Raw genomic sequence first — 24813 nt, 5'->3', positions numbered from 1 at the left:
TAGTCATGGCCTGGAACAGGAAGGGGGCAGAGATGTGGGGGGCAGAGATATGGGGGTGCCCATCCCGCTGCCCCCCGGTGCTCACCTCGGCCGGGGCCGGCCCCATCTCTCTCCAGCTGCCCCCGGGGGGGTCGCTCGCCCCCACCCTGCCCCTCAGGGGCTTCCCAAATCCCACCGCCAGCCGCTGCTCTTGCCCAGCCAGGGGAGGAAATGGGGGGACGGGAGGCCCGGGGGGCTGGGGGAGGGGAGAGGTCTGGGACTAGGCCCTGGGGCAGGCCGGGGGGGGGGCCAGGAGCCCCGTGGGGGCCGGGAGCCGAGCTCACCTGCTGAGAGTAACCAGCCCCCCACCGCGAGACCCCCTCCCCTCCTGTGACCTCCCCATCGCCTCCGCCCCCCACCGGACCCCCATCGCCCCTCCCCCACCCAAACCCCACTGGTCCCGCCCACCGGCCCCGCGCACCCAGGGGAGCCCCCAGCCCCCCCTCACCGCGGCTCCTGGCCCCTCTGCTGCGCCCCGGTCGGGGCCCCGGCTGCCCCACCACGGCCCTTCCTGCCAGCGCCCCATTGGCTGGCGCCCGCCCCCCCGCGCCCCCCACGTCACAGGATGTTGCGCCCAAAGAGACGCGGTTTCCACTTTGCACAATCCCCCCCCCCCGCCCCCAACAACCCACTTCCCCCCCAGCAACGACCAGCACCGGGCGCGGGCAGCAGGGGGCGCCCTCCCCAGGCCGTCAGGGCCGCAGGGAGTGAGGGGCACCGGCAGAGCTGGGGGGCGCTGGGCGGGGCTGGCAGGGGCTGCGGGTCGGGAGTGAGGGGCACCAGCAGGGCTGGGGGGGCTGGGCTGGGCTGGCCGGGGCTGCGGGTCGGGCGTGTGGGGCCCTGGCAGGGGCTGGGGGGGGGGCGTGAGGGGCACCGGCAGAGCTGGGGGGCGCTGGGCTGGGCTGGCAGGGGCTGCGGGTCGGGAGTGAGGGGCACCGGCAGGGCTGGGCTGGCAGGGGCTGCGGGTCGGGAGTGAGGGGCACCGGCAGGGCTGGGGGGCAGGGGCTGCAGGTCGGGAGTGAGGGGCACCAACAGGGCCGGGGGGGGCAGGGCTGGGGATAAAGGGGCTGCGGGTCGGGAGTGAGGGGCACCGCCAGAGCTGGGGGCAGGGCTGGGCTGGCAGGGGCTGCGGGTCGGGAGTGAGGGGCACCGGCAGAGCCGGGGGGGGGGGCAGGGCTGGGCTAACAGGGGCTGCGGGTCGGGAGTGAGGGGCACTGGTGGAGCTGGGGGGGGCAGGCCTGGCTAGTAGGGGGCTGCAGGTCGGGAGTGAGGGGCACCAGCCCTGGGAGGGGAGTGGGGTCTAGTGGTTATGGGGGGCAGGGCCGGCTCCAGGCCCCAGCGCGTGCTTGGGGCGGCTGCCGCAGGGGGCTCTGGCGGCCGCCGGGAGGGCGGCAGGCGGCGCCGGTGGACCCTGCGGGACCAGCCCCCCCGCGGCGTGGCGCCCTGGTTGGGGCAGCGAAATTCCTAGAGCCGCCCCTGCCGGGGGTGGGGGATCCCCAAGTAACTGGGGGTGGGGGGTGAACTGGAGCCAGCCCCCCCCAGGCTTTCTCCCCATGGCAGGGAGGGGTCCAGGGAGCAACCCCCCCACCCCAGGCGCCTTTGAGGGGTCCGGTTACAGGCCCTCCCCCTCCAGGGGGCGGCGGGGGGAGGGGCCCTCGCTGCCTTGAACGTGATTGGCTGTTCCCTGCTCTCCCCTCCCCCAATCGCTGCTGGGGGGGGGTGATAAGGGGCCCCGGTCCCCACCCTTCTCCGGAGGAAAAGAAAGGAAATTTTCTGTCGGCTGGTCCCAGCTGGCTGAGAACCCAGGAGTCCTGGCTCCCGGCCCCTCCCCCACCCAAAGCGGGGAGCGAACCCAGGAGTCCTGGCTCCCGGCCCCTCCCCCACCCAGAGCGGGGCGGGGACCCACGAGTACTTGCTCCCGGCCCCTCCCCCCCCCAGAGCGGGGAGAGAACCCAGGAGTCCTGGCTTCCGGCCCCTCCCCCACCCAGAGCGGGGAGAGAACCCAGGAGTCCTGGCTCCCGGCCCCTCCCGCAACCACCGCTGGGGAGGGGACCCAGGAGTCCTGGCTCCCGGCCCCTCCCCCACCCAGAGCGGGGAGAGAACCCAGGAGTCCTGGCTCCCGGCCCCTCCCCCACCCAGAGCGGGGAGCGAACCCAGGAGTCCTGGCTCCCGGCCCCTCCCCCACCCAGAGCGGGGAGCGAACCCAGGAGTCCTGGCGCCCGGCCCCTCCCACCCAGAGCGGGAGCGAACCCAGGAGTCCTGGCTCCCGGCCCCACCCCCACCCAGAGCGGGGAGAGAACGCAGGAGTCCTGGCTCCCGGCCCCTCCCCCACCCAGAGCGGGGAGAGAACCCAGGAGTCCTGGTGGCCCCCGGACATTCCGGGCCGTTCCCCGCGCGGCCGCCAGGGGGCAGCACCGAGACGCGCCCGCTGCAGCGAGCCCGGGCGAGCCCCGCCCCGGCCCCGCCCCGCCCCGGCTCCATCTTGGCAGCCCAGAGTCTCCCGGGGCCCCCCCGGCGCGTCGGGCCATGGAGGAGCCGCGGCGGCTGCTGCCCCCCCCCGGCCGGCCCGAGCCCGGCGAGCCCCGGCGCCAGGAGCTCGGCGAGATCCTGCAGCGGATCACGGGCCTCGCGGAGCAGAGCCTGGACGAGGCGCAGGCCAAGTACGGGGGGTCCCGGTGCCCCCCCCGCTCCGGGCCGGGCAGGGACCCAGGAGTCCGGGCTCGCCCCTCCCCTCCTCCCACAGCCACGGAGGGACCCAGGAGTCAGGGCTCACCCTCCCCACTCCTCCCAGAGCCACGCAGGGACCCAGGAGTCCGGGCTCACCCTCCCCACTCCTCCCAGAGCCAGGCAGGGACCCAGGAGTCCGGGCTCACCCCTCCCCACTCCTCCCAGAGCCACGCAGGACCCAGGAGTCCGGGCTCACCCTCCCCACTCCTCCCAGAGCCACGCAGGGACCCAGGAGTCCGGGCTCGCCCCTCCCCCACTCCCCTCCCAGAGCCAGGCAGGGACCCAGGAGTCCGGGCTCACCCCCCCGCCCCCACTTCCCTCCTAGAGCTGCGGAGAGGACCCAGGAGTCCTGGACCAAAGGCTTGTGGGTCTAGTGTGGAATTACTGGGGGGGGGGGGGTGCTGGAGCTGAGTTAACCCTTTGTGCCCCCCCCCCGTATAAAGCTGCTTTATCTGTTCTCGCCCCCCCCCAGGAAACACGCCCTGAACTGCCACCGCATGAAGCCGGCGCTGTTCACCGTCCTGTGCGAGATCAAGGAGAAGACAGGTGGGGGGGGGCGGCCCCCCCTGCTCCCCCTCCCCCCCTCAGCCTGGGCAGCCCCTGCCTGGAGCCAGAGCAAGGCCGGGGGGGCTCCGGGCACTGAGCATCTGTCCCCCCCTCCCTGTGCCCCACATGCTGGGGGGGCACCACGGGGGGGGGGCTGGGCAGCTGGGTCTGCGTGTGCAACAGGACCCTGCACACCCCTGAATTAAACTGTGTGTGTGTGTGTGCGCGGGGGTGTGTGTGTGTGCGCGGGGGTGTGTGCGTGTGCGCGGGTGTGTGTGCGTGTGCACGGGGGTGTGCACGGGGGTGTGTGCGGGTGCACGGGGGTGTGTGCGGGTGCACGGGGGTGTGCACGGGTGCGCGCGTGCTCACATCCAGGCAGGCAGCGCCCTGTGTTGGGGGGACCTGGGGGGGGTGAAATGTGCCCGGGGTTTGCCCAGGCCGGGGGCCGCTCAGGGAACGTGAGTGACGCCGTGTGTCGATTGGGTGTGTAGCTGCAGCCGCTGTTCATACACCGTGTGTAATACGTTGTGCGTCTGTTTCGGGGTGTCTGTACTTCAGGGGTGTTGTGGGGCTGTATTTCCATAACGTACCTGGGCCGGGGGGTGTGTACAATCGTGCGGGTGAAACGTGTGCGAGCGGGATGTGCGAGCGGGTCGAAAATCTCAGGGAATGGGGCTTGTGTGTTAGTGTCTGTAGGAAACCGTGTGTGTGTGTGTGGGGGGGTGTTACACCCCCGTTTCCTAGCGTGCGCGTGTGTCTCTGGAGGCCTCGGCCGGGGGTAGTTGTGGGTTCCCCTATTTCCAGCTCCCAGCTGGGGCCTGTACGAACCCGGCCGGAGTCCTGCCCCCCGAATGGTGCGGGGGTTTGCCGGGGGTCGGGAGAGAAAATACACTGCTCAGTTCTGGGTGCTGCCCAGACCCGCCATCCCCGGTCCGTGATGGGGCCCTGCCATGCTGGGCGCTACCCAGACCCCCTGGCCAGGGGGGTGCCGGGGGGGGGGGCTCTGTGGGGCCCGGCGCTGCCCAGACCCCCCCAGCCGGGTGCTACCCAGAGCCCAGCTGAGATCGGGCCCAGGGGTCTAAGGACACGGGGGGTGGGGGAGGTGAATGGAGAGCAGCGGTGCTGGTGTTATGGCGGGTTGTGCGTGTGTGTGTGTGACACACACGTGTTGCACGGACACGGGGACACGCAGCCTCGCAGATCAGCGATAGATCGGGGGAGGGTGTGGGTTGTACACACACCCGGTTGTCGGTGTCAGTCGGGCGTGTGTGTAGGAGACACAGAGCAGCCGGGCGTGGCCATGGGGGCATGTGGCAGCGACCGGGGAGCCGCGGGGGCACGGGGAGTGTTGGGGGAATTGGCATCGGTTTCACGTGTGCCTGTTTACACAGGTCTCCGGGCCAGGGCGGCGGGTCGGGGAGGGGGCGCCGGCCGGGCCGGGGCGGCGGGTCGGGGAGGGGGCGCCGGCCGGGCCGGGGGCGGCGGGTCGGGGAGGGCGCGGGCTGGGGGCTGCCGGTCGGGAGTGGGGGCGCCGGCCGGGCCGGGGCGGCAGGTTGGGAGTGGGGGCGCGGTCGGACCGGGGCGGCCAGTTGGGAGGGCGGGCACAGGCCGGGGCTGCGGGCCGGGAGTGGGGGCGCCGGCTGGGCCGGGGCGGCGGGTCGGGAGTGGGGGCGCCGGCCGGGCCGGGGCGGCGGGTCGGGGAGTGGGGCGCGGGCCGGGGTGGGAGGCGCCGGCCGGGCCGGGGCTGCGGGCCGGGAGTGGGGCGCCGGCCGGGCCGGGGCTGCGGGTCGGGAGTGGGGCGCCGGCCGGGCCGGGGCTGCGGGCCGGGAGTGGGGCGCCGGCCGGGCCGGGGCGGCGGGTCGGGAGTGGGGGCGCCGGCCGGGCCGGGGCTGCGGGTCGGGAGTGGGGGCGCCGGCCGGGCCGGGGCTGCGGGCCGGGAGTGGGGCGCCGGCCGGGCCGGGGGCTGCGGGCCGGGAGTGGGGCGCCGGCCGGGCCGGGGCGGCGGGTCGGGGGAGTGGGGCGCCGGCCGGGCCGGGGCTGCGGGTCGGGAGTGGGGGGCGCCGGCCGGGCCGGGGGCGGCGGGTCGGGAGTGGGGGGCGCCGGCCGGGCCGGGGGCGGCGGGTCGGGGGAGGGGGGGCGCCGGCCGGGCCGGGGGCTGCGGGTCGGGGGAGGGGGTCGCCCTGTGTCTCACCCCGGCAGGGCTCAGCGTGCGGAGCAGCCAGGAGGAGGAGCCGGTGGACCCCAGCTGATGCGCCTGGATAACATGCTGCTGGCCGAGGGGGTGGCCGGGCCCGAGAAGGGGGGCGGCTCGGCGGCGGCGGCGGCGGCAGCGGCGGCCTCGGGGGGCGTCTCCCCCGATAACTCCATCGAGCACTCGGATTATCGCAACAAGCTGGCGCAGATCCGGCAGATCTACCACGCCGAGCTGGAGAAATACGAGCAGGTGGGCGGGGCCTGGCTCGGGGGCGGGGCCTGGCTCGGGGGCGGGGCCTGGCTGCTGGCAGGTGGGGCTGAGGGGGAGCTGGGGCGGGGCCAGGAGCCCGGCCGGGGGCGGAGTCGGGTGCCGTGCTGAGCCCCGCCCCCCGCAGGCGTGTAACGAGTTCACGACCCACGTGATGAACCTGCTGCGGGAGCAGAGCCGCACGCGCCCGGTGGCGCCGCGGGAGATCGAGCGGATGGTCGGGATCATTCACCGCAAGTTCAGCTCCATCCAGATGCAGCTGAAGCAGTGCCCGTGCGAGGCCGTCATGATCGTGCGCGCCCGCTTCCTGGACGCCAGGTCCCGCCCCCGGCCCCGCCCCCTGGGCCTGGCCCCGCCCCCCAGCCCCGCCCCCTGGGCCTGGCCCCGCCCCCTGCCCCCCAGCCCAGCCCCCACCCCTGACCCCAGAGGACGTGCGAGGCCGTCATGATCCTGCGCTCCCGCTTCCTGGACGCCAGGTACCGCCCCGGCCCCGCCCCTGGGCCTGGCCCCGCCCCTGCCCCTGCCCCGCCCCTGGGCCTGGCCCTGCCCCTGCCCCTGCCCCGCCCCTGGGCCTGGCCCCGCCCCAGCCCCACCCCTGACCCCAGAGCACGTGCGAGGCCGTCATGATCCTGCGCTCCCGCTTCCTGGACGCCAGGTACCGCCCCCGGCCCCGCCCCCTGGGCCTGGCCCCGCCCCCTGGGCCTGGCCCCGCCCCTGCCCCCTGCCCCCCCCTGGGCCTGGCCCCGCCCCAGCCCCCACCCCTGACCCCAGAGCACGTGCGAGGCTGTCATGACCCTGCGCTCCTGCTTCCTGGACGCCAGGTCCCGCCCCCAGCCCCGCCCCCTGGGCCTGGCCCCGCCCCCTGCCCCCCCAGCACGCAGCCCCTGCCCCACCCCTGACCCCAGAGCACGTGCGAGGCCGTCATGTACCGCCCCCGGCCCCACCCACTGCGCCCCAACAGCCCCGACCCCAGAGTACGTGTCATGATCCTGCGCTCCCGCTTGCTGGACGCCAGGTACCGCCCCGGCCCCGCCCCCGGGCTTGGCCCCGCCCCGCGGGCCCCCCCACTAACACTAAGCTGCTGGTGCCCCTGAGCCCGCAGCCCCCAGAGCGCACACGGGGCCCCCCGGGAATGGGGCCAGGCCCCGCCCCCCTCACCCCCTCGCCCCCCCTCACCCCCTCGCCCCGCAGGCGGAAGCGCCGGAACTTCAGCAAGCAGGCGACCGAGGTGCTGAACGAGTATTTCTACTCCCACCTGAGCAACCCCTACCCCAGCGAGGAGGCCAAGGAGCAGCTGGCCAAGCAGTGCGGGATCACCCTCTCCCAGGTGTGCGGAGGGGGGTCACCCTCTCCCAGGTGTGTGTGTGCGGGGGGGGTCACCCTCTCCCAGGTGTGTGTGCGGGGGGGGGGGGTCACCGTCTCCCAGGTGTGCGGGGGGGGGCACCGTCTCCCGCGTGTGCGGGGGGGTCACCGTCTCCCAGGTGTGTGTGCGCGGGGGGGTCACCGTCTCCCAGGTGTGTGTGCGGGGGGGGGCGGGATCACCGTCTCCCAGGGGTGTGTGTGGGAGCGGCCGGGGCTGCATCGGCCGAGTGTGGGGGTGGATGGGGGGGGTCCAGCCCTGCTCAATGGTTCCTGTGTCTATTCCCCCCTCCCCCCCCAGGTCTCCAACTGGTTTGGCAACAAGCGCATTCGCTATAAGAAGAACATTGGTAAGTTCCAGGAGGAGGCGAATATTTACACCGTGAAACCCGCCGGGAGCGTCACCCACGGGACCCAGAGCGGGGGCGACTCCCCGCCCACCCCCTCCTCCGCAGGTAACTGCCCCGCCCCCGCCGGCAGCCCCGCCCACCCCTCCTCCTCTGCGGGTAACTGCCCCGCCCCCGCCGGCAGCCCCGCCCACCCCTCCTCCGCGGGTAACTGCCCCGCCCCCACCGGCAGCCCCGCCCACCCCTCCTCCTCCTCCTCCACGGGTAACTGCCCTGCCCCGCCGGCAGCCCCGCCCACCCCTCCTCCGCGGTAACTGCCCCGCCCCGCCGGCAGCCCGCCCACCCCTCCTCCTCTGCGGGTAACTGCCCCGCCCCGCCGCAGCCCCGCCCACCCCTCCTCCTCCGCGGGTAACTGCCCGCCCCGCCGGCAGCCCCGCCCACCCCTCCTCCTCTGCGGGTAACTGCCCTGCCCACCCCTCCTCTGCAGGTAACTACTCTGCCCCGCCGGCAGCCCCGCCCACCCTCCTCCTCTGCGGGTAACTGCCCCGCCCCTGCCGGCTGCCCCGCCCACCCCTCCTCCTCCTCTGCGGGTAACTGCCCGCCCCGCCGGCAGCCCGCCCACCCCCTCCTCCTCCGCGGGTAACTGCCCTGCCCACCCCTCCTCTGCAGGTAACTGCCCCGCCCCGCCGGCAGCCCCGCCCACCCTCCTCTGCGGGTAACTGCCCCGCCCCTGCCGGCTGCCCCGCCCACCCCTCCTCCTCTGCGGGTAACTGCCCCGCCCCGCCGGCAGCCCCGCCCACCCTCCTCCTCCGCGGGTAACTGCCCTGCCCACCCCTCCTCTGCAGGTAACTGCCCCGCCCCGCTGGCAGCCCCGCCCACCCTCCTCCTCTGCGGGTAACTGCCCCGCCCCGCCGGCAGCCCCCCCCACCCCTCCTCCGCCGCGGGTACCTGCCCCGCCCCTGCCGGCAGCCCCGCCCACCCCCTCCTCCTCCTCCACGGGTAACTGCCCCGCCCCTGCCGGCAGCCCCGCCCACCCTCCTCCTCCTCCTCTGCGGGTAACTGCCCTGCCCCGCCGGCAGCCCCGCCCACCTCCTCCTCCATGGGTAACTGCCCCGCCCCTGCCGGCTGCCCCGCCCACCCCTCCTCCTCTGCGGGTAACTGCCCCGCCCCGCCGGCAGCCCCGCCCACCCCTCCTCTGCGGGTAACTGCCCCGCCCCGCCGGCAGCCCCGCCCACCCCTCCTCCTCCGCGGGTAACTGCCCTGCCCAACCCCTCCTCTGCAGGTAACTACTCTGCCCCGCCGGCAGCCCCGCCCACCCCTCCTCCTCTGCGGGTAACTGCCCGCCCCTGACGGCTGCCCCGCCCACCCCTCCTCCTCTGCGGGTAACTGCCCCGCCCCGCCGGCAGCCCCGCCCACCCCTCCTCCTCCGCGGGTAACTGCCCTGCCCACCCCCTCCTCTGCAGGTAACTGCCCCGCCCCGCCGGCAGCCCCGCCCACCCCTCCTCCTCTGCGGGTAACTGCCCCGCCCCTGCCGGCTGCCCCGCCCACCCTCCTCCTCTGCGGGTAACTGCCCGCCCCGCCGCCGGCTGCCCCGCCCACCCCTCCGCCTCTGCGGGTAACTGCCCGCCCCGCCGGCAGCCCCACCCACCCCCTCCTCCTCCGCGGGTAACTGCCCTGCACACCCCTCCTCTGCAGGTAACTGCCCCGCCCCGCCGGCAGCCCCGCCCACCCTCCTCCTCTGCGGGTAACTGCCCCGCCCACCCCTCCTCCTCCTCCACGGGTAACTGCCCCGCCCCTGCCGGCAGCCCCGCCCACCCCTCCTCCTCCTCTGCGGGTAACTGCCCCGCCTGCCGGCAGCCCCGCCCACCCCTCCTCCTCCTCTGCGGGTAACTGCCCTGCCCCGCCGGCAGCCCCGCCCACCCCTCCTCCTCCATGGGTAACTGCCCGCCCCTGCCGGCTGCCCCGCCCACCCCTCCTCCTCTGCGGGTAACTGCCCCGCCCCGCCGGCCGCCCCGCCCACCCCTCCTCCTCTGCGGGTAACTGCCCCGCCCCGCCGGCAGCCCGCCCACCCCTCCTCCTCCGCGGGTAACTGCCCTGCCCACCCCTCCTCTGCAGGTAACTGCCCCACCCCAGCCGGCGGCCCCGCCCACCCCTCCTCCTCTGTGGGTAACTGCCCCGCCCCTGGCTGCCCCGCCCACCCTCCTCCACGGGTAACTGCCCCGCCCTCGCCGGCAGCCCCGCCCACCCCTCCTCTGCAGGTAACTGCCCCGCCCCTGCCGGCTGCCCCACCCACCCTCCTCCTCTGCAGGTAACTGCCCCGCCCCGCCGGCAGCCCCACCCACCCTCCTCTGCATGTATCTGACCCGCCCCTGCCAGGCTGGGAGCCCCCCATAGCACCCCCTGCTGGCCAGGCGCTACTGGTGTTTAACCCGCGTCCGGCTCTGAGCGTCTCCCTCCCGTTTCTGTGCCCCCGCAGGGTCCGGCGGCTCCTTCAACCTCCAGCTCCAGTGACATGTTCCTGGGGCTACCGGGACTCAACGGGGACACGTACCCCCCCTCCCAGGTGAGCCCCCCCGGATCGGGGACACGAATCCCCATCACAGTCCCCGGATCGGGGACACGAACCCCTCCCAGGGAGCCCCGGATCGGGACACGAATCCCCCCATCCCAGTCCCCCCCCGGATCGGGGACACGAACCCCCCTCCCAGGGAGCCCCCCCGGATCGGGGACACGAATCCCCATCACAGCCCCGGATCGGGACACGAACCCCTCCCAGGTGAGCCCCAGATCAGGGACACGGCCCCATCACAGTCCCCCAGATCGGGGACACGAACCCCCCTCCCAGGGAGCCCCCAGATCAGGGACACGAAGCCCCCATCACAGCCCCCAGATTGGGGACACGACCCCCCCTCCCAGGGAGGCCCCTGTCACAGCCCCCTGGATTGGGGACATGAACCTCCTCCCCCCCTGTGGGTCCGGCTCCTCAATCTCTCCCCCCCCCCCCCCCAGGTGGAGTCTCTGCGTCACTCCATGAGCCAGGGGCCGTATGGGGAGGGCCTGGCGCCCGGCCAGCTGTACAGCCCCCGGGACGTGAGGGTGAGTCCAACCCCCGCGGCCCCTGCCCCCTCCCGCCCAGCTGCTGCCTCCTGCCCCCAGTCTGTCCTGCCCCATCCCCGCCCAGCTGCTGCCCCTGCCCCCATCCCCGCCCAGCTGCTGCCTCCCGCCCCCAGTCTGTCCTGCCCCCATCCCCGCCCAGCTGCTGCCTCCCATCCCCAACCCCACACAGCAGCTGCCTCCCGCGCATCCCAGGGCCCATCCCTGCCCCAGAGCTCACTGTTCTCAGTGGGGTGGGGGGCAGGGGCTCCCCCATAACCACTGGGGGAGGTGGGGGCTTGTGGCCTAACATGACCTGTGACCTTTGACCCCCCAGGCTAACGGCGGGTGGCAGGAAGCCGCTACCCCCTCCTCAGTGACGTCCCCCACAGAGGGACCCGGCAGCGTCCACTCCGACACCTCCAACTGACCCCGCCCCCGGCCGACCCCCACCCCATGGGGGGGCTGGCGTCTCTCCGGGGTGGTGCCCATGGGGGGGGCTGGCGTCTCTCCGGGGTGGTGCCCATGGGGACCCCCCCGCTGGCGTCGCTTCGTGGGCTGAACGCAGGCTCCCTGGGCATCAGCACCGGCCCCCCCGAGGCCCCCCCCGGCTCTCTCACTCTGCAGGGGGCTCCCGCCTCGCCCCGGGCGCCGGCCTCGCCGCTCTCACTCCCATTGCGGGGGGTTCTCCCCGGTTTCTCAGCTCCCTCGCGCGCCCCCCCCAGCCCCTGCGCACGTGGGGCTGCAGGGCAGGGTGTTTGGGGGAGCAGAGCCCCAGCCCCCTGCCACCGCGGGAAACGGGGGAAGGAACCACGTGATGGGGAGGGGCCGGCGGGGGGCTGCCCAGGGGACGCCGGCGGGGGGCTGCCCAGGGGACGCCGGCCGGGGGGAGAAGAGGAGCAGCGAACACGGCGCAGACGGCCCAGCCGGACTCCAGCCATTGCCAGCCGGCAGGGGGATGCCGCGGGGATGCCAGCGGGGGGCGCAGGGCCGGCGGGGGGCTGCCCAGGGGACGCCGGCCGGGGGGAGAAGAGGAGCAGCGAACACGGCGCAGACGGCCCAGCCGGACTCCAGCCATTGCCAGCCGGCAGGGGGCGCAGGGCCGGCCCGTGCGAGCCAGGCGCGAGCGCCGGGCCGAAGCCCCGAGGGGCAGGACGGGGACTGGGTTTCGCCCGGCGCCACCGGCCCCTGTTCATTTACCTCGATGCGACACCAATAGAGACTCGGACTCTGAGCCAGAGACCATGGAACCTTCTACCTCTGACCCCCAGCCCCACAGCGAGGTGGAGGGCGCTGGGCCCCACCCCCTCCCTCCCCCAGGGTAAGCCCTGCCCACGCCCACGGTAATTTCTTTCAGCGTCTGCAGCGTGTGTGTCTGCAGGGGGGGGGGGGGCTGAACTGGGGGGAGGTTGGAGAGGGGGATAGTTGAGGGAGGGGGGCTGGAGTGGAGGAGGGGTTACTGGGGCAGGGCTGGCTGGGGGCTGTGGGGAGAGTGCAGTGCTGGGGGGGCTCGACACACCACACGCGCCTCCCCCAATGCAGTGGGGGGGGGGAGGGGGAACATTTAGAATGTAAAACACCTGGTTTTTGTCATTTTTCTGGGCGTTGTTTGTTGTTTTTCTGGGTGTCCCTGTGGCTCTTGGCGGGGGGGGGGGTGTCATGGGGGGGGTCCCCGGGCATCTCCCCAGGAGTTACTTTGGTTTGGGCTGTTTGTTTTGTTCGGAGGCAGCTGGTTGGAATGTAACCCCACCCCGCTGCTTCCTCAGACCTCCCATCCCCAATCCCCACTCCCACCCGCCCCACACGATGCCCCAGCCCCCCAAACCTGTCACCACGACCCCTTGGATCTCCTGTCCTGCCACCCCCCCTCCCTGTGGCTGCCCCACCTTGATCCATCACCTCCTCCCTCCCCTGATCCACCCCCCAGAACCTCGCTCCCCTTCCCCCTCACGGGGCCATTGTCCGTGTGCCTCTCCTTGAGAAATGCCCCCCCAGCTGTGTGGGGGGGACCCTGCCCCCTCTTCTATCAGTTAATGGGGGGGTCTGTCCCCTACCCAACCCCTTTGGGTTCTCCCCCCGTCCTGTTTTGCTTGGCCCAGGGCAGCCATCTTGGCTCTTGCATCAGTGCTGGCTGCTGGGCCACTTTGGGGAGGCTGGAGGGGGGGACACGCAGGCCATTGCATGGGGGGGAGCCCAGGAGCAACATGGGGGCCTCCCCTGCACACCCCGTGTGGGGCTGGGGCCCAACCCAGGAGAGTTGGGCCTGTGGGATGAGCCTTACTCAAGAGCAGGCTTCTGAGGGGGGACTAGGCCTCGAACGAATGAGTGGGGGAGGGGGTGCAGCCCAGGCCACCTGGGTTGGTTTGGGGGCCCCCCAGCCCAGGGCTCTGCCCCCCCCCTTGCTGTTGTACAGACTTTTTTGCCTATATAATAAAATATATTTTTTCCACCTGCTGCTTATTTCAGGTCCATGGATTTGGGGGAGGGGGAGCGGGTGGTTCCTTGAAACTTTGTCTCTCTCCAAATCAATTCCCCCCCCCGAACCCCAAAGCCCAGGCTGCCCAAAGGGGGCCCAGCTGCTGCTCTCCCTACCAGCCCCCCAACTTGGGGAGAGCTGGCGGGGGGGACACCGGGATGAGGGGAACTGCACCCCACCCCACCCCCCGGTGCCTGACTCTCTAATGGGCCCAGCCACATCTCCCCCCATGACTCTGCTCCAGCCCTGCCGGTGCCCCTCACTCCTGACCCGCAGCCCCTGCCCCCCCAGCCCTGCCGGTGCCCCTCACTCCCGACCCGCAGCCCCTGCCGTTCCCGTTTCTCCAGCTCCCCCGTGGTGCTCGTCCCCCCCCGTGCCGGCCGGTCGCGGCCCTTCGCCACCGGGGCCAGGGCTGATTCCCTGGGGAGCTGCCAGGGCCCCCCATGGGCACAGCTGGACCCCCCGGCTTGGCTCCATCTTGGGCTCCCCAGGGCTGAGCACAGATCCTCTCGGCCCCCTTTACTCTGCCCCCCGCCCTCCACCACCCCCTGCTTTCCCCTTCCTCCAGCCCCCACTATCCCCTGCCCCCCGGCCTCCTCCAGCCCCCCACTATCCCCTGCCCACCACCTCCCTCCAGCCCCCCCACTATCCCCTGCTCCCGGCCTCCTCCAGCCCCCACTATCCCCTGCTCCCCAGCCTCCTCCAGCCCCACTATCCCCTGCCCGCCACCACCTTCCAGCCCCACTATCCCCTGCCCCGGCCTCCTCCAGCCCCGCACTGTCCCCTGCTCACCACCTCCTCCAGCCCCCACTATCCCCTGCTCCCGGCCTCCTCCAGCCCCACTATCCCCTGCCCGCCACCACCTTCCAGGCCCCACACTATCCCCTGCCCCGGCCTCCTCCAGCCCCACTATCCCCTGCTCACCACCTCCTCCAGCCCCCCACTATCCCCTGCTCCCCGGCCTCCTCCAGCCCCCCACTATCCCCTGCCCGCCACCACCTTCCAGCCCCCACACGATCCCCTGCCCCCCGGCCTCCTCCAGCCCCCCACTATCCCCTGCTCACCACCTCCCTCCAGCCCCCCACTATCCCCTGCTCCCCGGCCTCCTCCAGCCCCCCACTATCCCCTGCTCCCTGGCCTCCTCCAGCCCCCCACTATCCCCTGCCCGCCACCACCTTCCAGCCCCCCACTATCCCCTGCCCCGGCCTCCTCCAGCCCCTCACTGTCCCCTGCTCACCACCTCCCTCCAGCCCCCCACTATCCCCTGGCCCCGGCCTCCAGCCCCCGCCCCACGCCCTGGCTCCAGCCCGTCGTCCTCGGGCCCAGGCCTGACCGTTCGCCGAGCCCCCCACACTCTTCGCAGGGGACTGAAGACTCACTGGTGTTTTAATCAGCGCTGGGCACGTAACACTGTGAACCCCACATCCCCCCCCTTCCCCGCGGCTCTTCCCCCACCATCCAACCCCCCTTGTATCAAGAGCCAGAGCCCCCCGGGCTCCCCGGCTGCCATCCTGTCCAGCTGCAGCTCCTGGGCCTGCCTGCGGGGGGCGCCGCAGACGGGCTCAATTATACTGTGCAGTGTAAGCGGGGGTCACCCAGCCCCTTGGGGGCCACATCAGCCCCCCGTCCTCACCCCCGCCCCCAACTCCAGAGCTGCCCCGGGGCGGGGGAGACCCCCCCTGTCCGTGTGGGTGGGGCTGGCCAGGGCCCCCCCCGGGGGTCACACGCTGAGGAGCCAGAAGAAGATGATGATGGCCAGGAAGAGGAAGAGCGAATCCTGCCAGCCCGAGGGGCGGGGGGCACCGGCCTCATCTGGGGGGAGCGAGAGGTGAGTGGAGGGGGGGGCGGGGGAATCCAGCCCAGCCCCCCCCATGCCAAGCGCTGGGCTGGGTCCGGCACAGGGGGCAGTGGAGGGGGTGGGGGTGGGATAGGAGGAGTTGGAATGGGCAGCATCTGGTGGGGAGCTGGGGAGGAGCAGGGGTCCGTGGGGGTGGGGATCTGTGGGGTAGCAGGAGAGGGGTCTGGGGGTAGGGGATTGGGGGTGGCAGCGTGGGGGGTTCTGGGGTAGTGGCAGTGGGGTAGGGGATTGGGGAGTAGCAGCGGGGGCTCCGGGGATCTGGGGTAGTGGCAGTGGGGTAGGGATTGGGGGTAGCAGCGGGGATCTGGGGTAGTGGCAGTGGGGTAGGGGATTGGGGTAGCAGCGGGGGCTCTGGGGGTAGTGGCAGGGGTAGGGGATTGGGGGTAGCAGTGGGGGCTGCGGGGATCTGGGTGTAGCGGCAGCGTGGGGTAGGGGATCTGGGGTAGCAGCGGGGGCCCGGGGATCTGGGGTGGCAGCGGGGGTAGGGATCTGGGGTAGCAGCGGGGGCCCGGGGATCTGGGGGTAGCAGCGGGGTAGGGGATCTGGGGTAGCGGCAGGGGTAGGGGCTCTGGGGGTGGCAGCGGGGCTCCGGGGGATCTGGGGTGGCAGCGGGGGTAGGGGATCTGGGGTAGCAGCGGGGGCCCGGGGGATCTGGGGTAGCAGCGGGGCCCGGGGATCTGGGGTAGTGGCAGGGGTAGGGGATCTGGGGTGGCAGCCGGGGATCTGGGGTGGCAGCCGGGGTAGGGGATCTCGGGTAGCAGCGGGGGCCCGGGGATCTGGGGTGGCAGCGCGGGGGGGTCTGGGGGACCGGTGCGCGTTGGGGGCTCTGCACCGCTCTGGCCTCGGCCCCGCAGGACGGTGGTGAAGACCCGAAGGGAAGGCTCCGATGCCAAAGGCCATGTGGAAGCCGGCGTCGTGGTAGGGTGGGCGCAGGCCCTATGGAGAGGGGCGTTAGCAGCATGGGGTGGGAGGCACGGCCGTGGGGAGAGGGGCGTAGCACCGGGGCTGGGGCACGGCCGTGGGGAGAGGGGCGTTAGCACCGGGGCTGTGGGCACGGCTGCGGGAGAGGGGCGTGAGCACCGGGGGCTGGGGCACGGCCGCGGGAGAGCGGGCGTGAGCACCGGGTGGGGCACGGCCGGGGAGAGGGGCGTGGCGCGGGGCTGGGGGCACGGCCGCGGGAGAGGGGCGTGAGCGCCGGGGCTGGGGCACGGCCGCGGGGAGAGGGGCGTGGCGCTGGGGCTGGGGCACGGCCGCGGGAGAGGGGCGTGAGCGCCGGGGGCTGGGGCACGGCCGCGGGAGAGGGGCGTGAGCGCTGGGGCTGGGGCACGGCCGGGGAGAGGGGCGTGAGCGCCGGGGGCTGGGGCACGGCCGCGGGAGAGGGGCGTGAGCGCCGGGGGCTGGGGCACGGCCGGGGAGAGGGGCGTGGCGCCGGGGCTGGGGGCACAGCCGCGGAGAGGGGCGTGAGCACTGGGGCTGGGGCACGGCCGCGGGAGAGGGGCGTGAGCGCCGGGGCTGGGGCACGGCCGCGGGAGAGGGGCGTGAGCACTGGGGCTGGGGCACGGCCGCGGGAGAGGGGCGGAGCGCTGGGGCTGGGGCACGGCCGTGGGAGAGGGGCGTGAGCGCCGGGGCTGGGGCACGGCCGCGGAGAGGGGCGTGAGCACCGGGGCTGGGGCACGGCCGTGGGAGGGGCGTGGCGCCGGGAGGCTGGGGCACGGCCGCGGGAGAGGGGCGTGAGCACTGGGGCTGGGGCACGGCCGCGGGAGAGGGGCGTGAGCACTGGGGCTGGGGGCACGGCCGCGGGAGAGGGGCGTGGCGCCGGGGGGGGGCACGACCGTGGAGAGGGGCGTGGCGCCGGGGGCTGGGGGCACGGCCGCGGAGAGGCGTGGCGCCGGGGCTGGGGCACGGCTGTGGGGAGAGCGTGGCGCCGGGGTTGCTGCCGCAGACTCACCCCACGGCTCTCGGGCTCCGGGCGCTGCCCCCGCGGCCGAGGGGGGGTCTTCAACCTGGGGAGGGCAGAGACAGCGACAGCGACAGCGTGGGGGATGGGTCAGCATAACACCCCCCTCCCTGCCCCCCATCTGCCCCGTGCTCTCCCGCCCCCCTGCCCGATATCTGGGTTCTGCCCCCCTCCCTCCGCCCCGCCTCCCCTACCTACATCCTGCCGCCCCCCCCGCGCCCGGGTCCTACCAGCCCCCTCCTGCCCCCCCGGGGCCCTGCCGCCTCTCCTGCCCCGGGCCCTGCCCCCAGGCCCGGGTTCTGCCAGGCCCCCTCCTACCCCCCGGGGCCCTGCCGCCCCCCCTCCTGCCCCCCCGGGGCCCTGCCCCCCCCAGGCCCGGGTCCTGCCAGCCCCCCTCCTACCCCACACCTAGGGTCCTGGCCCCCTGCCCCAGCCCGGGGCCCTGCCGCCCCCCCTGCTGCCCCGCCCCGCACCTGGGGTCGCGCTGGCCCGCGCTGCCCCGGCCGTACAGCGGCACGACCTGCTCGCGGCTGATGCCGGCTTTGCAGACCGGACACTCCTGGCGCTCGGGGCGGGTCTCCAGCCACTGCGGGGAGGTTAGCAGCTGCCCCCCAGGGCGTTCAGGGGCGGCGCCGGCTATGGGGGCCGGGGCTGCTGGGGGGCCGCGGGCGGGGGGCACTGGAGGATTCTGGGAGGGGGCAGGGGCGGCTTCACTCGCTCCAGCCCCCCCTCCGCCCCCCCGGAACTCCCCTGGTGCAGGCAGGGCCAGCTGGGGGGGGGGGAGAGAGAGAGAGAAGGAATTACGTGTGTCCTGCCCCCCAGCACCGTGTCCAGCCCCCGCCCGCCCCGACACACCTCCCCTGCCCCGCCCCAACACACCCCTCCCCTGCCCCCTTCCCGCCCCAACACACCTCCCCTGCCCCCGCCCCAACACACCCTGCCCCTGCCCTTCCCCTGCCCCGCCCCAACACACCGCCCCTGCCCTGCCCCAACACACCGCCCCTGCCCCCGCCCCGCCCGCCCCAACACATCCTCCCCTGCCCCGCCCCGACACACCCTGCCCCTGCCCCTTCCCCTGCCCCACCCCAACACACCCTCCCCTACCCCTGCCCGCCCCCGACACACCGCCCCTGCCCCGCCCCGACACACCTCCCCTGCCCCCTTCCCGCCCCAACACACCTCCCCAGCCCCGCCCCAACACACCCTGCCCCTGCCCCGCCCCACACACCCTGCCCCTGCCCCTGCCCCGCCCCACACACCTCCCCTGCCCCACCCCAACACACCCCTCCCCTGCCCCCTTCCCGCCCCAACACACCCCTGCCCCTGCACCTGCCCCGCCCCAACACACCCCTGCCCCGCCCCTCCCGCCCCAACACACCCCTGCCCCTGCCCCGCCCCACACCTGCCCCGCCCCTCCCTGCCCGACATACCCCTCCCACTGCCCCTGCCCCGCCCCAACACACCCCTCCCTGCCCCGCCCCAACACACCCCTGCCCCGCCCCGCCCCGCCCCAACACACCCCTGCCCCTGCACCTGTCCCGCCCCCTGCCCCTGCCCCCCCCCCCCCCCCCGCCCCAACACACCCCCTCCTGCCTCCTTCCCGCCCCAACACACCTCCCCTGCCCCCGCCCGCCCCAACACACCCCTGCCCCTGCCCCGCCCCAACACACCCCTCCCCTGCCCCCGCCCGCCCCAACACACCCCTCCCCTGCCTCCTTCCCCGCCCCAACACACCCTCCCCTGCCTCCCGCCCCGCCCCAACACACCTCCTGCCCCGCCCGCCCCAACACACCTCCCCTGCCCCCGCCCCAACACACCTCCCCTGCCCCGCCCCGCCCCAACACCCCTCCCCTGCCCCACCCCGCCCCAACACACCCCTCCCCTGCCTCCTTCCCCGCCCCAACACACCTCCCCTGCCTCCTGCCCCGCCCCAACACACCTCCCCTGCCCCCGCCCCGCCCCAACACACCTCCCCTGCCCCCGCCCCGCCCCAACACACCCCTCCCCTGCCTCCTTCCCGCCCCAACACACCCTCCCCTGCCCCTGCCCCGCCCCAACACACCTCCCCTGCCCCTGCCCCGCCCCAACACACCCTCCCCTGCCCCTGCCCCGCCCCAACACACCCCTCCCCTGCCTCCTTCCCGCCCCAACACACCTCCCCTGCCCCCGCCCCGCCCCAACACACCTCCCCTGCCCCGCCCGCCCCAACACACCTCCCCTGCCCCGCCCCGCCCCAACACACCCCTCCCTGCCTCCTTCCCCGCCCCAACACACCTCCCCTGCCCCCGCCCCGCCCCAACACACCCCTCCCCTGCCTCCTTCCCCGCCCCAACACACCTCCCCTGCCCCCGCCCCGCCCCAACACACCCTCCCCTGCCCCCGCCCCAACACACCCCTCCCCTGCCCCGCCCCCAACACACCTCCCCTGCCCCCGCCCCCAACACACCCTCCCCTGCCCTGCCCCTGCCCCAACACACCTCCCCTGCCCCCGCCCCGCCCCAACACACCCTCCCCTGCCTCCTTCCCCGCCCCAACACACCTCCCCGCCCAGACAGGCCCCTCCCCTCTCCTAGCCCCGCCCCGCCGTGCCCCCCCTCACCAGTACAGGTGCCCGCAGAGCCCGATCACCGCCTCCCGGGCCGGCTCCAGGCAGATGTTACATTCGAAAGCGCCACGGTCGCGGTTTGGCACCTCGGGGCCCCCGTCCGGGACCCCCGGGCCCGTTCCAGCCGCCATCTTCCGCCCCCTCCGAACGGCTATGCCTCGCCTTCCTCTAGATAATCCCATTGGCCACGCAGACGGCCAATCAACGGTCCCGCTCGCTCCATGGATACAGCTGCTGTCAATCAAAGATAGCGCCGGATTCCATTGGCTGCTGTCTGTAAAAGTTGCCTTATTTCCACTAGCTTTCTATTGGGTCTTATGGCTGTCAATCAGAATCTGCCTATCTCCTATTGGGCAATGCTGTTTGGAACCTTCTTTCACGTTTCCGGGAATCAGATTATTACTATTGGCTCCTACTCTTGTCTATCAAGACTCAGCTTTATTTGATTGGCTGATTAGGAAAGAGGCGGGCATTTGCTCTTGGGGGGGGATCTTGATTGACAGCACCGATCCGACGGCCATCACCAACCTGGAGGCGGGGCCTCGCTGCTGCCAGAGGGATTTTTATTGGTCACTGCTTCTGTCACTCTAACAGCCAGAAGACTAATTGGCTGAAGCAGGGTAATGGGCCGGGACACAGATTGATCGACATTCTCTTGGTCCAATCAGCGTCACTTGCCTCAGGGACCAGAAGAGACGGGTGGAGGGTTTTGATGGGAGAGGGGGAGGGGTGTCTGGTGGGAGATGCTCTGATTGATTGGGAGACACTTCCGGTTTGGGGCCTAGTGCCCAGCGCGAAGCCTGAGCCCCTCAATGGCCAGAATGGCCTGAGTAAAATGGTGCTCTGCAACCATGGCAACCACACACCCCCTGCCATGTCACTATGGCAACCAGCAATTCCAACATGGCAACCGGTCATCCCCTCCATATCACCATAGCAACCACCCACCCTACCATGGCAACCGCCAACCCCACCATGTCACCTTGGTCACCGTTAACCCTGTCATGTTACCGTGACAACTGCCAGCCCCATGCCCATCAACCCAACCCTACTGCCATGGTCTGCGGCAACCAGGCCAACACTGTCAGAGTAACCAGCCGCTCCGCCCATTGCGCCCCCGCCCCCGCCTGTCAGGGTAAACCCCGGCCCCCTCTGTCTGCCTGGGGCCCCCGGCCGGCCGCGGGGAGAGAACGAAAGACAGAGGTGACAGAGGAGAGAGAAGGACCGAAGCACAGAGACCGGGCGAGGATACAGATCGGACGGGAAGCACAGAGACCGGGCGAGGATACAGGCTGGACGGGAAGCACAGAGACCGGGCGAGGATACAGGCCGCACAGGAAGCACAGAGACCGGGCGAGGATACAGGCTGGACGGGAAGCACAGAGACCGGGCGAGGATACAGGCCGCACAGGAAGCACAGAGACCGGGCGAGGATACAGGCTGGACGGGAAGCACAGAGACCGGGCGAGGATACAGGCTGGACGGGAAGCACAGAGACCGGGCGAGGATACAGACTGGACGGGAAGCACAGAGACCGGGCGAGGATACAGGCCGCACAGGAAGCACAGAGACCGGGCGAGGATACAGGCTGGACGGGAAGCACAGAGACCGGGCGAGGATACAGGCTGGACGGGAAGCACAGAGACCGGGCGAGGATACAGATTGGACGGGAAGCACAGAGACCGGGCGAGGATACAGGCTGGACGGGAAGCACAGAGACCGGGCGAGGATACAGGCTGGACGGGAAGCACAGAGACCGGGCGAGGATACAGATTGGACGGGAAGCACAGAGACCGGGCGAGGATACAGGCCGCACGGGAAGCACAGAGACCGGGCGAGGATACAGACCGGACGGGAAGCACAGAGACCGGGCGAGGATACAGGCCGCACAGGAAGCACAGAGACCGGGCGAGGATACAGGCTGGACGGGAAGCACAGAGACCGGCCGAGGATACAGGCTGGACGGGAAGCACAGAGACCGGGCGAGGATACAGACCGGACGGGAAGCACAGAGACCGGGCGAGGATACAGACCGGACGGGAAGCACAGAGACCGGGCGAGGATACAGACCGGACGGGAAGCACAGAGACCGGGCGAGGATACAGACCGGACGGGAAGCACAGAGACCGGGCGAGGATACAGACTGGACGGGAAGCACAGAGACCGGGCGAGGATACAGACTGGACCCGAAGCACAGAGACCGGGCGAGGATACAGACTGGACGGGAAGCACAGAGACCGGGCGAGGATACAGACCGGACGGGAAGCACAGAGACCGGGCGAGGATACAGACCGGACGGGAAGCACAGAGACCGGGCGAGGATACAGACCGGACGGGAAGCACAGAGACCGGGCGAGGATACAGACTGGACCCGAAGCACAGAGACCGGGCGAGGATACAGACCGGACGGGAAGCACAGAGACCGGGCGAGGATACAGACCGGACGGGAAGCACAGAGACCGGGCGAGGATACAGACCGGATGGGAAGCACAGAGACCGGGTGAGGATACAGGCCGCACAGGAAGCACAGAGACTGGGCGAGGATACAGGCTGGACCCGAAGCACAGAGACCGGGCGAGGATACAGGCTGGACCCGAAGCACAGAGACCGGGCGAGGATACAGACCGGACGGGAAGCACAGAGACCGGGCGAGGATACAGACCGGACGGGAAGCACAGAGACCGGGCGAGGATACAGACTGGACGGGAAGCACAGAGACCGGGCGAGGATACAGGTCGGACGGGAAGCACAGAGACCGGGCGAGGATACAGATCGGACGGGAAGCACAGAGACCGGGCGAGGATACAGGCCGGACAGGAAGCACAGAGACCGGGCGAGGATACAGACTGGACCCGAAGCACAGAGACCGGGCGAGGATACAGATCGGACGGGAAGCACAGAGACCGGGCGAGGATACAGGCCGCACAGGAAGCACAGAGACCGGGCGAGGATACAGGCTGGACGGGAAGCACACAGACCGGGCGAGGATACAGACCGGACGGGAAGCACAGAGACCGGGCGAGGATACAGGCCGCACGGGAAGCACAGAGACCGGGCGAGGATACAGGCTGGACGGGAAGCACAGAGACCGGGCGAGGATACAGGCTGGACGGGAAGCACAGAGACCGGGCGAGGATACAGGCCGGACGGGAAGCACGGAGACTGGGCGAGGATACAGGCTGGACGGGAAGCACACAGACCGGGCGAGGATACAGGCCGGACGGGAAGCACGGAGACCGGGCGAGGATACAGGCGGGACGGGAAGCACACAGACCGGGCGAGGATACAGGCCGCACGGGAAGCACAGGGACCGGGCGAGGATACAGACTGGACCCGAAGCTCAGAGACCGGGCGAGGATACAGGCCGGACGGGAAGCACAGAGACCGGGCGGAGGCGGGAGCCGGCCCGAGGGCCCAAGCGAATAGAGGAGAAGGCAAAGGCAGGAACACGTGGACACAGGGAAGAGAGAACGTAGGAACGTCCAGGCCGGGTCAGGCCAAGGGTCCATCTGGCCCCGTGTCCTGTCGGCCGATAGAGGCCAGGGCCAGGTGCCCCCGAGGGAAGGAGCAGACGGGAGCACCAGGTGATCCAGCCCGTCGCCCATTCCCGGCTGCTGGCAAACAGGAGGAAGTGGGAAGGCAGGAGGACGGAGAGGAGGAAGGGCTGGACGAGCAGAAGACCGAAGGCGGACTGAGGAGGGAAGGAAGCAGCAGACCAAGGACGAGGGGAAGCGCCATGGCCAGCGAAAGCCGCGGTGCCCGCAGGAGGCCGGGCGAAGGGCTGGAGGTGGAGCCGGGACGGGCGGGGACGCAGCCCCGGGGGCCCCCGACGCCCCGAGCGCCGGCGCCGGACTGGGAGCCGACGGCGGGACGCAGCCCGGGGCCCCGACGCCCAGCGCCAGCGCGGACTGGGAGCCGGACGGGCGGACGCAGCCCCGGGCCCCGACGCCCAGCGCCCGGCGCCGGACTGGGAGCTGGGATGGCGGGACGCAGCCCGGGGCCCCGACGCGCCAATCCCCCGGCGCCGGACTGGGAGCCGGGATGGGCGGGGACGCAGCCCCGGGGGCCCCCGACGCCCCGAGCGCCCGGCGCCGGACTGGGAGTCGGGATGGGCGGGGACGCAGCCCTGGGAGCCCCGACGCGCCGAGCCTGGCGGCGGACTGGGAGCCGGATGGCGGACGCAGCCTGGGAGCCCCGACGCGCGGCGCCCTGCGCCGGACTGGGAGCCGGGATGGGCGGGGACGCAGCCCCCGCCGCCCCGAGCGCCCGGTGCCGGACTGGGAGCTGGGATCGGGGGAGATGATGGAGGGATGGGGCCGGAGGAGGGACAGAGCGGGAAGGATCTGGGGCTGGAGGGATGGGGAGGACAGAGGAGGGCTGGCTGACGGGCTGGAGGGAGGGGAGGACAGAGAGGAGGGGAGGGGGCTGGCTGAGGGGCTGGAGGGAGGGGGAGGACAGAGGAGGGGGCTGGAGGGATGGGGGAGGACAGAGGAGGGGAGGGGGCTGGCTGAGGGGCTGGAGGAGGGCTGGAGGGATGGGGAGGACAGAGGTGGGGCTGGAGGGATGGGGAGGACAGAGGAGGGGAGGGGAGGAGGGGGCTGGCTGAGGGGCTGGAGGGAGGGGCTGGAGGGATGGGGAGGACAGAGGAGGAGGAGGAGGGGGCTGGCTGAGGGGCTGGAGGAGGGGGAGGACAGAGGAGGGGAGGAGGGGGCTGGCTGAGGGGCTGGAGGGAGGGGGAGGACAGAGGAGGGGAGGAGGGGGCTGGCTGAGGGGCTGGAGGAGGGGGAGGACAGAGGAGGGGGCTGGAGGGATGGGGAGGACAGAGGAGGGAGGGGGCTGGCTGAGGGGCTGGAGGAGGGGGCTGGAGGGATGGGGGAGGACAGAGGAGGACAGAGGAGGGGAGGGGGCTGGCTGAGGGGCTGGAGGAGGGGCTGGAGGGATGGGGAGGACAGAGGAGGAGGGGGCTGGCTGAGGGGCTGGAGGAGGGGGCTGGAGGGATGGGGGAGGACAGAGGAGGACAGAGGAGGGGAGGGGGCTGGCTGAGGGGCTGGAGGAGGGGCTGGAGGATGGGGGAGGACAGAGGAGGGGAGGGGGCTGGCTGAGGGGATGGAGGGATGGGGAGGACAGAGGTGGGGGCTGGAGGATGGGGAGGACAGAGGAGGAGGAGGGGGCTGGCTGAGGGGCTGGAGGGAGGGGGAGGACAGAGGAGGGGGCTGGAGGGATGGGGGAGGACAGAGGAGGGGAGGGGGCTGGCTGAGGGGCTGGAGGAGGGGCTGGAGGGATGGGGAGGAGGACAGAGGAGGGGGCTGGAGGGATGGGGAGGACAGAGGAGGAGGAGGAGGGGG

The 24813-nt window shown here is 72.6% G+C and overlaps 2 protein-coding genes across 2 annotated transcripts; one reads left to right on the top strand and one right to left on the bottom strand.

Moving 5' to 3' along the window:
- Positions 1-2508: 2508 nt before the first annotated feature.
- Positions 2509-11933, top strand: PBX2 (PBX homeobox 2). Its single transcript, XM_039517195.1, is given in 12 exon segments — positions 2509-2699; positions 3239-3312; positions 5512-5553; positions 5556-5755; positions 5901-6091; positions 6965-7100; positions 7434-7587; positions 9956-9974; positions 9976-10042; positions 10489-10575; positions 10910-11026; positions 11060-11933. Coding segments are annotated over 11 exon segments (1197 nt in total). The 5' UTR covers positions 2509-2565; the 3' UTR covers positions 11003-11026; positions 11060-11933.
- A 2835-nt stretch (positions 11934-14768) lies between these two features.
- RNF5 (ring finger protein 5) lies at positions 14769-19700 on the bottom strand. The gene is given in 7 exon segments (XM_039517053.1): positions 14769-14860; positions 15739-15773; positions 15775-15842; positions 16855-16909; positions 17337-17449; positions 17614-17632; positions 19463-19700. Coding segments are annotated over 7 exon segments (570 nt in total). The 5' UTR covers positions 19651-19700.
- Between the last annotated feature and the right edge of the window lie 5113 nt (positions 19701-24813).

The sequence above is a fragment of the Mauremys reevesii genome, unplaced genomic scaffold (genome assembly GCF_016161935.1).
Source record: "Mauremys reevesii isolate NIE-2019 unplaced genomic scaffold, ASM1616193v1 Contig1, whole genome shotgun sequence".
In the NCBI taxonomy this organism is placed as follows: domain Eukaryota; kingdom Metazoa; phylum Chordata; order Testudines; family Geoemydidae; genus Mauremys; species Mauremys reevesii.
The sequence above is the reverse complement of the archived record's forward strand: the minus strand, read 5'-3'. Positions and strand labels throughout refer to the sequence as shown.